Here is a 14,068-nt window from a genome sequence, read left to right on the forward strand (position 1 = left end):
TTCCAAGTATTTGATTTCTTTTCCCTAGTTTTTCTGTTATTGATTTCTAGTTTTATTGCCTTGTGGTCTGAGAAGATGCTTTGTAATATTTCGATGTTTTGGATTCTGCAAAGGTTTGTTTTATGACCTAATATGTGGTCTATTCTAGAGAATGTTCCATGTGCGCTAGAAAAAAAAAGTATATTTTGCAGCAGTTGGGTGGAGAGTTCTGTATAAGTCAATGAGGTCAGGTTGGTTGATTGTTGTAATTAGGTCTTCCGTGTCTCTATTGAGCTTCTTACTGGATGTCCTGTCCTTCTCCGAAAGTGGTGTGTTGAAGTGTCCTAGTATAATTGTGGAGGTGTCTATCTCACTTTTCAGATCTGTTAAAATTTGATTTATGTATCTTGCAGCCCTGTCATTGGGTGCATAAATATTTAATATGGTTATGTCTTCCTGATCAATTGTCCCTTTTATCATTATGTAGTGTCCTTCTTTATCCTTTGTGGTGGATTTAAGTCTAAAGTCTATTTTGTTAGAAATTAATATTGCTACTCCTCTTCTTTTTTGCTTATTGTTTGCTTGATATATTTTTTTCCATCCTTTGAGTTTTAATTTGTTTGTGTCTCTAAGTCTAAGGTGTGTCTCTTGTAGGCAGCATATAGACGGATCGTGTTTCTTTATCCAGTCCGAGACTGTCTCTCTCTTTATTGGTGCATTTAGTCCATTTACATTCAGCGTAATTATAGATAAATAAGTCATTTTGATGCCTTTTTATGTGTGTTGTTGACAATTTCATTTTTCCACTTACTTTTGTGTGCTGAGATGTTTTTCTTAGTAAATTGTGAGATCCTCATTTTCGTAGTGTTTGACTTTATGTTTGTTGAGTTGTTACGTTTTTCTTGGCTTTTATCTTGAATTATGGAGTTGTTATACCTCTTTGTGGTTACCTTAATATTAACCCCTATTTTTCTAAGTAAAAACCTAACTTGTATTGTTCTATATCGCCTTGTATCACTCTCCATATGGCAGTTCTATGCCTCCTGTATTTAGTCCCTCTTTTTGATTATTGTGATCTTTTACATATTGACTTCAATGATTTCCTGTTATGAGCATTTTTTTTTAATTAATCTTAATTTGTTTTTGTGATTTCCCTATTTGAGTTGATATCAGGATGTTCTGTTTTGTGACCTTGTGTTGTGCAGGTATCTGATATTATTGGTTTTCTGATCAAACAATATCCTTTAGTATTTCTTGTAGCTTTGGTTTGTTTTTTGCGAATTCTCTAAGCTTGTGTTTATCTGTAAATATCTTAATTTCGCCTTCATATTTCAGAGAGAGTTTTGCTGGATATATGATCCTTGGCTGGCAGTTTTTCTCCCTCAGTGCTCTGTATATGTCATCCCATTGTCTTCTTGCCTGCATGGTTTCTGCTGAGTAGTCTGTACTTACACTTATTGATTCTCCCTTGAAGGAGACCTTTCTTTTCTCCCTGGCTGCTTTTAAAATTTTCTCTTTATCTTTGGTCTTGGCAAGTTTGATGATAATATGTCTCGGTGTTTTTCTTTTTGGATCAATCTTAAATGGGGTTCAATGAGCATCTTGGATAGATATCCTTTCGTCTTTCATGATGTCAGGGAAGTTTTCTGTCAGCAGATCTTCAACTATTCTCTCTGTGTTTTCTGTCCTCCCTCCCTGTTCTGGGACTCCAATCACACGCAAGTTATCCTTCTTGATAGAGTCCCACATGATTCTTAGGGTTTCTTCATTTTTTTAAATTCTTTTATCTGATTTTTTTTCAGCTATGTTGGTGTTAATTCCCTGGTCCTCCAGATTTCCCACTCTCCATTCTAATTGCTCGAGTCTGCTCCTCTGACTTCCTGTTGCGTTGTCTAATTCTGTAATTTTATTGTTAGTCTTTTGGATTTCTGCATGCTGTCTCTCTGTGGATTCTTGCAACTTATTAATTTTTCCACTGTGTTCTTGAATAATCTTTTTGACTTCTTCAACTGTTTTATCAGTGTGTTCCTTGGCTTTTTTCTGCAGTTTGCCTTATTTCGTTTGTGATGTCTTGAAGCATTCTGTAAATTAGTTTTTTTATATTCTGTATCTGATAATTCCAGGATTGTATCTTCATTTGGGAAAGATTTTGATTCTTTTGTTTGGGGGGTTGTAGAAGCTGTCATGGTCTGCTTCTTTATGTGGCTTGATGTCAACTGCTGTCTCCAAGCCATCACTAAGTGGTTTATTCTGTAATTGCTCACTGAGTCTTATCTTGTTTTGTTTTCTTTCAATATATGTGGATGGGCTACTAGATTGTGCTGTCTTGTTTGTTGTAGCCCTTGACTTACTTATGACCTATTACCAGCTTGTTTGGGCTGTTACCAGATATATATGCCTGAGTCTATTCACTATTCTTGAGTAGAATCTGATTTTGGGTCATCAAGTGTGTGTTGCACCCTAACACGTATCCACCTCGAGAAGTAGTGGTGATAGTTGTGTGCCACAGATTCTATTAGCAGCTGGGGTTCACCCTCCAAGGGGGGCAGGATGCTGACAGGCTTCCCCCAAGTGTCAGTGAGGTAGGTGTGTCTCTATTCTTATAGCACCTTGGTGGGTGGGCTCCACAGCTGTACCTTAGGCCCCCAATGCAAGTACCTCTACTGATTGGTAGATGTCACCCTCCTTAGACCCCTAAGGCAAGAGGCTAGGTGGTCTGGGGGGAGCTTCAGCCCTCAGTTCCCTGTTGTGGGTCAGTTAGGGCTCTGTTGAATATGCAGAGATACCAGACCTGGGAAACTTGTTTTTCCAGAAAATCTGCTAAAAAAAAAAAAAATGCAGTCAGATCCCTATCAGAACTGCCTTTGGAATATAACTGCCACCTTGTTCCCTGTAAGGAGGAAAGTCCAAGTTCTGGATCATATATGGTTGGCTGTAGCTGGTTCTGTGTTTTTAGTCCAATTAGGGATGGATTTTTGGTCCCTGGGTTTTTTGTGGTTGCTTCTCTCAGGCCGGAAGAATGGGTTAGGAAAAGACCAAAAAAAAAAAAAAGGGGGGAAAGCAAAGCCGCAGCGGAGCCGGAGCCGTTCTCCCTCTGGCTCAGGAAATGCCAATGTTAATGAAGCCGCCTGGGAAGGGTGGGGGAGGGTTCAGAGAAATAGGAGAGTAGCACCTCGGAATATAGCCAAAGTTGCTTATCTTGCTTGGAATGACTATTTTATCTGAGATTCCCGAGGGGTGTGTCGCCTATGTGCGCTGGCTGTGTGGAGATTGCCCCCGAGGGTCTGGCCCGCTGAAGCCGCGGTCAGATCCTCTGCAGCCAGACCAAAGCCCAGCGTCAAGGTTCCCCTGCTGGGACGCTGCTCTCCCAGCTCCAAGACCAGTCACTGCCTCCCGGGGACTTCTCCCACTGGCTGCGTCGCTACGACGCCTGCGCGGACCGGCTGGGCCCTCTCCCGGGGTGAGTTCAGGGGGGTAGGGCTGGGCCCCTTGTTTGCGGCGTCAGCTCCCCTGGGCCCTGACCTAAACCGGGTGCCAAGTTTACCTGACTGGGACGCTGGCTCCCGGCTCCAAAAACAGTCACTGCTTCCCCGTATTTGTTCGTTTTCCGTCTCTAAATCTGTGTTTGTTGTTCAGGGTTCGTAGATTGTTATGTATGTGATCGATTCACTTGTTTTTCCGAGTCTTTGTTGCAAGAGGGATCCGAGGTAGCGTCTACCTAGTCCGCCATCTTGGCCCCTCCTCCCCCTAAAGATTTTAAAAGGAGCCCTGGAGACACAACGGGTTAAGTGCTCTGCTACTGACCAAAAGGCCTGCGGTTCAAACCCACCAGCACCTCTGTGGGAGGAAAAGACTTGGCGATCCTCTTCTATAAAGATTACAGCCCAGGAAACCCTACAGAGCAGTTCTGCTCTGTCACGTGGGGTTGCTGTGAGTTGGAATTGATTTGATGTCACCTAACAACAACAACAACAAAGATTTTATGTGTGTACAAGGATATATGTCTGTCTGTCTCATTCTCGCACAGGCAGTAGCTCACACACTGTTTCATAGCTTGCTTGTTCCCTTAACTGAATGTATATTTGTGGTTCAAAACCTCAAAACAGGCAAAAACAATAGAAGTCTTCCCTTCTCCCGTGGCCCCCAGCTGCCCCGTCCTCTACAGGAGATACTGCCTGCCTGCAGATGCGTATAGCCTGAGAAGCTGGAGCCTCTCTCTGTTTTCCTCCCAGAGAGAGGCCGTCTGCATCTCACTCTGCATCTTCTGCTGAGCGGCTGGATCTCAGGGGAGCTCTGTATCAGAGTGCAAAGAGCTCCCGCTTCCTTTCCTTTCTCCCTCGCCTCTCCCAACACCCCAGTGTACCACCGTGATCTCACATAGGATGTTGTCGGTAGAGAGGGCGTGTTGGTGACTTGCCAGGTGGGGGGCTAACAAGGGCTGGGCCAGAAGGAAGTGCTGGGGTGAGGGAGGGAGGTGAGGCCTGGGTGCACTGGAGGATTATGGGGAGGTGTGGGGAGCTGTTGTTAGCTGCCATTGAGTCGGCTCCTCTCCGACTACTGGTGACCCCATATACACCAGAATGAAACATTGCAGATCCCGCGCCATCTTCATGATTGTCGTTGGTCTACTCGAGTCCAGGGTTGTAGCCATTGTGTATTTTGAGTGCCTTCCAACCTGGGAGGTTCATCTTCCAGCACTTTATTGGGCAAATGGGCTGGGAATTGAGACCGGGCCATCGTGTGGATGTGGAGCGGGGTACACAGACCTCAGGGTACGGAAGATGTGCGGGGGACAGTGTGTGCTACTGCTGGAGGCCTCTGCAGTGGGCTGGGCCTGCTGCTGACTGCAGCCAGACGTGTGGGGCTGGGGCTGGGCCTGCTGCCGACTGCCGACTACCACAGACGTGTGGGGCTGGGCTGGGCATCCTGCAGGGTCTTCAGCGTGGCCTCCTCGCAGCCACACTGCATAAGTAGGTGATACCAAGTCACGTGCCTTGCAGGGATGAGCTGCAGACCTTCTCATGATCGGCTTCTTTATGTCACAAAAGGAGATTCATAGATGACCTACCAGCAGACAAACATCTTAAACATCAGCGTAATGTCCTGTTAAAAAAGAGAAATCAAAGGAAACATACGGTGCTGCAGCATGTCAGTGCTTAGTCCTGATCACAGGAAAGACCGCCTCCCCACAAATTCCCCACTGTTGCCAGGCCAGCAGGCAGCACCCCTGAGTACCTCGGGCTGGCTGTCTGTATCATCCAGACGTCTCACCGCTTTATGTTGCTCTTTTAGACAAGTGTCATCGAGTCCATTTCCATTTGCCCTATCGCTGGCAGTTCTTGTATGGAGGCAAGTGGAAGGATTTGTACGAAATGGAGCTTATTGAAGAGGCGTACAGCAACCCCGGAAGAGACAGGTACGGAGTCAGAGTATGGTGCCTGTTCCTTCTTCGAATGTGGGCTGAGCCGGAGTGTAGACCTGCAGTGGTTAGTGCAAATGGGCGTGAGTGTGTGGGCCCTGGGGCAGGGCGTGTGCACGTGCACACACCACACACACGCGCACAACATCGACTCAGCACGTATATACATCCACACACCACTCACACACACACATACACGCACACAACAGACTCAGCACGTAGATACATCCACACACCACACACTCACACACACGTGCACAACATAGACTCACCACATGCATACATCCACACACCACATGCTCACACACACCATACACACACACAGCATAGACTCACCATGCATATACATCCACACACCACTTACACACACACATACATGCACAACATACTCACCACACATGTACATCTACACACCCCACACACACATGCACAACATATACTCACCACATATATACATCCACGCACCACACACTCACACACATGCATACAACAGACTCACCCCATATATACATCCACACACTCACACACACACAAGCACAACATAGGCTGACCCCATATATACATCCACACGCCACACACTCTCACAAATACACACTTACACACATGCGTGCATGCACATTCACACACAGCACACCACACACATGCATACTTTGTCTCTTGTATTCTCTGTCTCTCACACACACAACCCTCCCCGTGTGGCCAGCAAGCAGTGTGTCTGGAGGTGGAAACTCCGAACTGAAAATCAGAAGTTCGCATTCCTACTGGTGACTTGGTGGCCCTGCTCTCCCACCCTCCTCTCCTTTCGGGGAGCAGCTATGGGGAAGAAGAAGGTGGTGCCAAGACTAGGCAGGTTCTAGGCTGGTCGCTGCTGGGATTGATCACATATACGCGCTCATTCATCAGTCAGAAAATCAAGAGGCGAGAACTTGCAACGCCCCGCTTTTGCTGGTGAAGTCCCAGTGGCGTTGCCATCATTTGTTGTCTAACCTTTCTTGTTTTTTTTTCCTGAGCGTGTTTTTGCTCAGATCAATTTAGCATACACCGGGGAGTCTTGGGTAGCAGTATTTTCACATGCTTGTCAAATCTTCTTGTTGCTAAGAAGAGCACTTGAGCCTGCTTTTTGAGTAGATAAAATATATTTGTGCTTCTTCTTGTTAGGTGGCGTCGAGTTGGTTCTGACTCATAGCGACCCTACATACCACAGAACAAAACACTGCCGGATCCTGCCCCATCCTCACAATCGTTGCTGTGCTTGAGCCCATTTTTGCAGCCGCTGTGTCAGTCCATCTCATTGAAGGTCTTCCTCTTTTTCGCTGACCCTCTACTTTACCAAGCATGATGTCCTTCTCCAGGGACTGGTCCCTCCTGATGTTTGTGCTTAGAATGCAATTATGTGCAAATTGCTGTTAGTAAAGTATGTGTAACAAATCATTCCTCTTAGGAGGATGATGAAATAACTCTCATACCACGCCAGCCTGGCCACGCTTTTTTTTTTTTCCCCCCCTCTGAGGCAAAATTTACACACAGTGAAATGCACAGATATTTAGTGCACAATCCAGTGAGTTTGGACAAATATATACACTTGTGTAGCCAATGCACCAGTCAAGATATAGAACATTTTCATGGCCAGAAAGCCCCCCATGTCCCATTCTGGTTAGTCCCCACACCCCAGGCCACCGCTGCTCTGATTTCTGTCCCCATAGACAGTTTGGTCTGTTCCTGGACCTCACATAAATGGAATCACACATATGTGCTCTTGTGTCTGCTCCTCCACTGTGTCTCTGAGCTGCGCCAAATTGTCTGCCTCCTGGCACACGCGTGTACGTGTTTCTCTAGGGTGCATGTCCAGGATGGGACTGCCGTGTGCACCTTCCTGTCTGCTAAAAAAAAAAAAAATTGCTGTGAAATGAACTCTGAGTCATGGCGACCTTATGTGTGTCAGAGTAGAACTGTGCTCCATAGAGTTTTCAGTGGCTGATTTTTCATAGATGGCCAGGCCTTTCTTCCGAGGTGTCTCTGGGTAGACTCGAACCTCCAGCCTTTCTCTTAGCAGCTGAGCATGTTAACTGTTTGCACCACCTGGGTTTTTCTACTCTGCTAGATCACACCTCGTTGTTTTCCAAAGGTTGCACCAGTATCCACCCCCATTAGCAGCCTATGCCTCTGACATTTGTGTTGTCTGACATTGCAGTTTTTCCCAGTCTGTATCAACAGCACACTGTGTTATTTAGCGTAGCTTCATCGTAAGTTTTGGTATCTGGGCAAATCCTCCTACCTTGTCTTTCTCCAAATTATTTTGGCTAGTCTTGGTGTCTTGCTCTTTAGAAATCTGAAAATCTATTGTGATATAAAAAAAATTTTTTACTTGCATTGACTGTAGTCATTTTGGGAGAACTGACATTGTTATGCTAGTTTTTTTTTAAATCATATGTGGAAATTGAAATTTGTATATTCCAACCAAGTTTGGCTTAAGTCTAGGAATGCAGATGGACTTAACATTAGAAAATTAATGTGATTCACTTTATTAACAAATAAAGGAGATTAGAATGTGTGTCTTTAATATATGCAGGAACAGCATACACAGAAAATAAAATATATGTGTTTGTGGGACCTGGTGGTGTAGTGGTTAAGCATATGGCTGCTAACAAAAAGGTCAGCCGTTCAAATCTACTGGTAGATTCAACTGCTAACCATATATCAGGACTCTTTAGTAACATACATGCATACACACATAAAGGTAGATATATTGGAGACCTGGTGATGCAGTGGTTAAGCACTCGGCTGCCAGCCAAAAGGTGGGTGGTTCAAATCCACCAGCTGCTCCATGGGAGAAAAAACCTGGCAATTTGGTTCTGTAAATATTACAACCTAAGAAACCTGTGGGGCAGTTCTGCTCTGTCGCATGTGCTTGCTGTGAGTTGGAAATTGGCTCGAGAACACCTAACAACAACAGCGTATACCTTACTAGCTTCAAAAAATGAATTTTTGGTGGTTCCTTCTTTTTTCTGAAAAAATTTAGTTTTTCCTGTCTGAATGGTCACTTGTCTGTAAAAATGTCTAGACCTAATGTTTAATTCGGGGGAAGAGTTTAAACAACTGGTGCAATTTCTTTAATTGCCATAGGGCCATTCGAGTTTTCTGTTTTTCCTTGAGTCAGTTTTGGTAAATTTATATTTCTTCAGGAGTTACTCATTTTATTTATTTTCAAACCTATTGTAGTAAAGTTGCTCGTAATATCCCTTTTAGTATCTACAGCCTCTTTGCTTTTATCCTTTTTTTTACATTTTTAATATTTCTTGTCCACTTCCTTTTTTATCTTAATCATTCTTGAAGAGATTAATTTTACTGATTTTTTTTTTGTCTTTTTTAAAAGAATCTACCTTTGTCTTTTTTCGATTCTTTGCATTAGATGATCCGTGGGTTATTTCTAAACATATTTTTAAATTATTTATTTAATTTCAAATGAATTGTGGTAAGAAAAGGCAGACTGTATGATAACAGGTTCTGTGAATTTTGTTGTGATACATGGTCAGTTTTGTAAATATTCTTTGTACACCAAAATTTTTGGATGCAGTGTTAGATCAGGCTTGTTCGTTGTGTGGTTCAAATCTTCTGTATCCTTATTGATTCTTTTGTCTGCTTTTTTTTTAATCTGTTGAGAGAGATATGTTAATCTCTCATTATGAATTTGTTAGTTTCTACTTACAATTCTCTTAATTTTTGTTCTATTTTAAAATTGTTATTGAGGAAGACTCATTAACAACCTGTGATAGCAGAAGACACGACCTGGCTTGCTGAGAGCCAAGAAGACTTGAAGCCCTGACTGAGGAAGATCAAAGACCACAGCCTTCAGCATGGACTGCCCCTCAACATAAAGAAAAAAAGCCTCGCATCTGGACCAATAAGCACCATCATGATAAACAGAGAAAATACTGAAGTTGTCAAGGATTTCATTTTACTCATTTTACGTGGATCCACAATCCACCCCCATGAAAACAGCAATGAAGAAATCAAACCGTGTATTGCATTGAGCAAATCTGCTGCAGAAGACTTCTTTAAAGTGTTGACAAGCAAAGATGTTACCCGAGGACTAAGGTGCACCTGACCCAAGGCATGGTGTTTTCTATAGCCTCATATGCATGTGAAAGCTGGACAGTGAATAAGGGAAACAGAAGAATGAGGCCTTTCAGTTGTGGTGTTGGTGAAAAATAATGAATACGCTATGGGCTGCCAGAAGAATAAACAATCTGTCTTGGAAGAAGTACATCCAGAATGCTTCTCAGAAGATGGTGAGACCTTGTCTGATATACTTTGGCCATGTTATCAGAAGGGACACCATGCTTGCTAAGGTAGAGGGTCAGTGGAAAAGAGGAAGATCCTCGATGAGGTGGATTGACACAGTGGCTGCATCAGTGAGCTCAAATATAGCAAGGACTGTGAGAATGGCACAAAACTGCTGGGTGGCATTTCATTTTCTTGTACATAGGGGTCGCTCTGAGTTGGAGCCGACTTGACAGCACCTAGCAACAAGCATATGCAAGTTTAAAATTTTTATTCTTCTGGCAAATTGAGCCTGTTAGCAATATAAAGTGATCCTTTTTATTTCTTGCAATGAGTTTTGTCTGACATTACTATAACTACACCAGCTTTCTTTTAGTGTTCACTATTCATTCGTTTACCTTCAAGCTTTTTGTTCTTATGTTTTAGCTGTATTTCCTGTAACCATCAGAAGAACTGTGGTTTGTTTTTTTCCAGGTTGACCATCTTTGTCTTTTAATCAGAAGTTGGTTTATTTACATTCATTATATTGCCTATATATCTTATTTCTACCCTTCCATCTTAGTTTTTGCTATTTGCCCCACTTTCTCTATATTTTCTCTTTTTTGGTCATCTCTTAGGTGTTTTCCTCGGATGATTTTTTTTTTCTTCATCTGGTAGCTTAGAATCTATATACTGAATTTCTCTTATTTAGCACCTAACAATGCCTAGACGTCAGGCATTGTAACTTAACAAAGCCTAAATTAATCAGTATCTTTTATCATTCTCTTGAACAATAAGAGAACCCTGAACACTTGAATTCTCATTAATTCCATTCAAACTTATTGTATGAATTTGGGCAAATTACTTAACCTCCCTGTGCTTCAGTTTCCCCATTTGTTAAAACTGCATCGTAGGGTTGTGAGAATTAAATGAGTTAATCTGTGTAAGACTCAGAACAGTGTGTGACATGAGATGTACTACGTGAGTATTGCTACTGTTGTTTTTTAATGCAGGAAGTCAGAAATTATCATTGTTTTACAGTTAATAATTGTTTAAATTACACCTACAATTTTGTCTATTGTGCTCCATCTTTTATTTTTTTTTAGGTGCAGGTTTAGGGGTAAGGGTAAGACTTATGTTTCAGTTAAGGCTTTGGATTAGTGTTAGAGTTACCATTAGGTTTACGATTAGGTTTAGGGTTAGTGTGAGGTTTAATGTTAGGCTTAGGAATAGGATTAGGTTTAGCTTTATTTTGGGGGTTAGGTTTAGGATTAGGTGTATTGTTAGGCTTACATTTAGGTTTAGATTAATATTAGGTTTAGGCTAAGGATCGGGGCTAGGGTAGGGTTCTTATTAGGTTTAGGGTTTGGATTAGCGTTAGGGTTAGATTTAGCATTATGGTTAGGTTTAGGGTAAAGATTAGGTTTAGGGTTAGGTTGTTTTTGTTTTTAAATAATACGGTGTTTTGGGGGAAAGTTTACACAGCAAGTTAGGCTCTGATTTGACAGTTCCTATACAGGCTGTTCATTGACATCAGTTATATTTTTCACAGTGTGTCAGCGTCCTCTTCAGTGAGTTCTGGTTGTTTCTCCATTCCTCTGCCATGCCATAGTTCCCTTACACATCACCTTCTCCTCTAAGTTCATCTTGTGGAAGTTGCTTTAGTAAGAGTCAGGTGGTAAGTATGTCTTCATTTGTCCAAAAGTGCCTTTATTTCATCCTTGTTCTTGAAAGATAGTTTGACTGGATATTTTCTCTCAACTCTTTGAAGCTATTATTCCAAGTTTCCGGATTCTGTTTCTTCCATTGGTTTTGTTTAGATGTTAGCAGTCGCTGTAAATGTAGGTATCTGTCTCTCTCTCCTTCTGCTTTTAGTATCTTGTCTTTCTTTGGTCTCCTGCAGTTTCACGAAGATCTGACTGGGTGTGAATTTACTAGGATTTATTCTACTTGCGACTCGTGCTTTCTGAGTCAGAGACGTTACATTTACTCAATTATGGAAGCCTCTCAGCCATGACCATCTTTTTAAGTTCTGCTTCTCTTCCGTCGTCAGTATTTCTCCTGAGTTTTATAGGTAGGCATCTGTTCAGATCCTCTCTTCCACTTTTCTGTCTCTAATCTTCTCTTTCATCCTCTTCCCCTCTCTGTTACATTCAGCAGATTTCCTTTACCTCAGGCTCCCAGCTCGCTAATGCAGCCTTGTCTTTGACGTAATTTGTCCTATGTTCTGTGGTTTCAATTATTATGTTATTCTAAAAGTTCTGGGGTTTTTTTCTTCAAATTTACCTAGTTAATTTTTATAGTCTCTTGATCTGTACTCATACTTTTAACATTGTTTAATTTTTGAATCATTTATGCCCATGATTTCTTTGCACCTGATGACTGTAATGCATGTAGACCGATGGTCCGATTCTCGGTGTTTCTCTGACTTCTGCGTGTGGTGCCTTGTTTCTATGTGTGTTTAGTGATTGATTTGATTGTGAGCTCATGTTTGATGAGATTTTCTCTAGAAGTTCCTTTGAGGCCTGAGAAAGGATTGGTTGCTTCTTTGGGTCTTCTTTAACATTAAATCCCAGCCTGTGGTTTCTTAGTTTCTCATGTTCATGGAAAGTGTGAATCGGCCTAAAACTTCTTTGAGGCTTGTCTTGTGTTGTATGAGTTCTCAGGGGAATTTCCCCCCTCCATCCAGAGCTAACATTGATGCAGGCGGATTTCCTTCCCGACTCGTTTACAAAGCAGGCCCCTTCTCCTTCCCACTTCACTGGGTGTAACCTCTTAGAGTCCTGGCTTTACGCAGAGGTGTCTCTTGAGATTCAACTCCCTACCTTCCTCAGGAGGGACCAATCCCTGGAGAGGGACCTCATGCTTGGTAAAGTAGAGGATCAGTGGAAAAAGAAGACCCTCAATGAGATGGATTGACACAGGGGCTGCAACAATGGGCTTAAGCATAACAACTGCGAGGATGGCACAGGACCGGGCAGGGTTTTGTTCTGTTCTACGTAGGATCGCTGAGTCGGAACTGGCTCAGCAGCACCTAATCACAGCAACGAGCACATTCCTCAGACCCTACATTTTATTTCCTGTTTCTTCATTGCTGCTACAAGCAAGGGGTCTTTGTTGTTCCTGGCATTACCTTTGGTCAGCCACCAGCTTTAGCACCCGCTCGCCTGTGGTTTTATACACTCCCTTTGTTCTGTAGGCAGTGTAGCATGTAGAAAGGAAGTGTACCCTGGTGGTTAAGAGAGCAGGCTTGGCTTGCCTTAAACCCCAGCTCTACCATCTATTAGCCAGCCATTCACCCACAGGCAGGTTTCTTAACCTTTCTGTGCTTCTGTTTCCCCATCTGTAAAATGGGGATGATAGTCTTTACCTCATAGGGCTATGAAGACTGACTCTGTTAATACGTAAAAGTACTTAATACAGGGTCCGACTCACAGTGAACACTCAGTATGTTAGCTGTTGTTATTTTTGGTCTGTAAGCTTAGCTCTCCCTTGCTTACTTGGCAACTCAGTTCATTTTAAAAAAATAATATTTAACCAACACTTTCTGCATTTTGTAATAGAAGAAATTTTTGTGATAACTAGTCTTCCATATTACCTGGATTTTGTTACCTTTGCATAGCAAAACTGATCTGCAAAAGTAGTTTCCCCCTATGTGGCCACCTTGGAGCCGTGATGCAGTGGTTAAGAGCTTGGCTGCTAACCAAAAGGTCAGGAGTTTGAAGTCACCAGCCTCTCCTTGGAAACCCAATGGGGCAGTTCTGTTCTATCCTATAGGGTCTCTATGAGTCGGAATTGACTTGATGGCAACAGGTTTTGGTTTGGTGGCCACATTGAAAAAAATATGCTTGTTATGCTGACATCTATCAGCCACGTGTTCTAGAAGGCTCTGTGGAAGCTGAAGGGCCTGGGTGTTCATTTGGGTGGGTACGTGTTCATTTTCAGGCTCCTTCTCCTTTTTTCCTGCAGGGTCTCCTGTGCCGAGTCAGCTGATAAACTTATTGTTCATTGGCTGTGCTTTGACTCCATGAAGTTTGGCACCTTCCCGGCTCGCCGCCTCTCCACGGCCTCCTCAGCCACCAAGCCACCGTACTTCATTCTCACCACCGACTGGGTGTGGTACTGGACTGATGAGGCCGGTTCTTGGCAGGAATATGGAAAACAAGTAAGTGGATGGACAGAGAGCGAGTGTCTCCTCCTGAGGCGTCTTGGTAGAGGGCCTTTCCAAGCCATCCCATTTAGGGCTCCCTGAATTTGGGGGAATTACAGAAAAATACAGTCATTTGTAGTTTATTTGTATGAGGTTCCATCATTCCATACCGGTCAGCTCCTGAGAACTGAATGCCTAAAAATCAGAGTGAGGCCGCCTTTCCTCACTGGGTTATAGTACATGGGGTGGAAAGATGCTTC

At 43.0% G+C, this 14,068-nt stretch overlaps 1 protein-coding gene across 1 annotated transcript in view; it reads left to right on the forward strand.

The window, feature by feature from the left end:
• Positions 1 to 14,068, forward strand: part of PARP12 (poly(ADP-ribose) polymerase family member 12) — a 42,042-nt gene that overhangs the window by 15,540 nt on the left and 12,434 nt on the right. Inside the window, exons 5-6 of the mRNA XM_049893414.1 lie at positions 5,272 to 5,395; positions 13,628 to 13,823. Of these exons, the coding sequence (XP_049749371.1) occupies positions 5,272 to 5,395; positions 13,628 to 13,823 (320 nt within the window). The remainder of the gene's footprint in view (positions 1 to 5,271; positions 5,396 to 13,627; positions 13,824 to 14,068) is intronic.

This window comes from Elephas maximus, chromosome 8 (genome assembly GCF_024166365.1).
Source record: "Elephas maximus indicus isolate mEleMax1 chromosome 8, mEleMax1 primary haplotype, whole genome shotgun sequence".
Lineage (NCBI taxonomy): Eukaryota > Metazoa > Chordata > Mammalia > Proboscidea > Elephantidae > Elephas > Elephas maximus.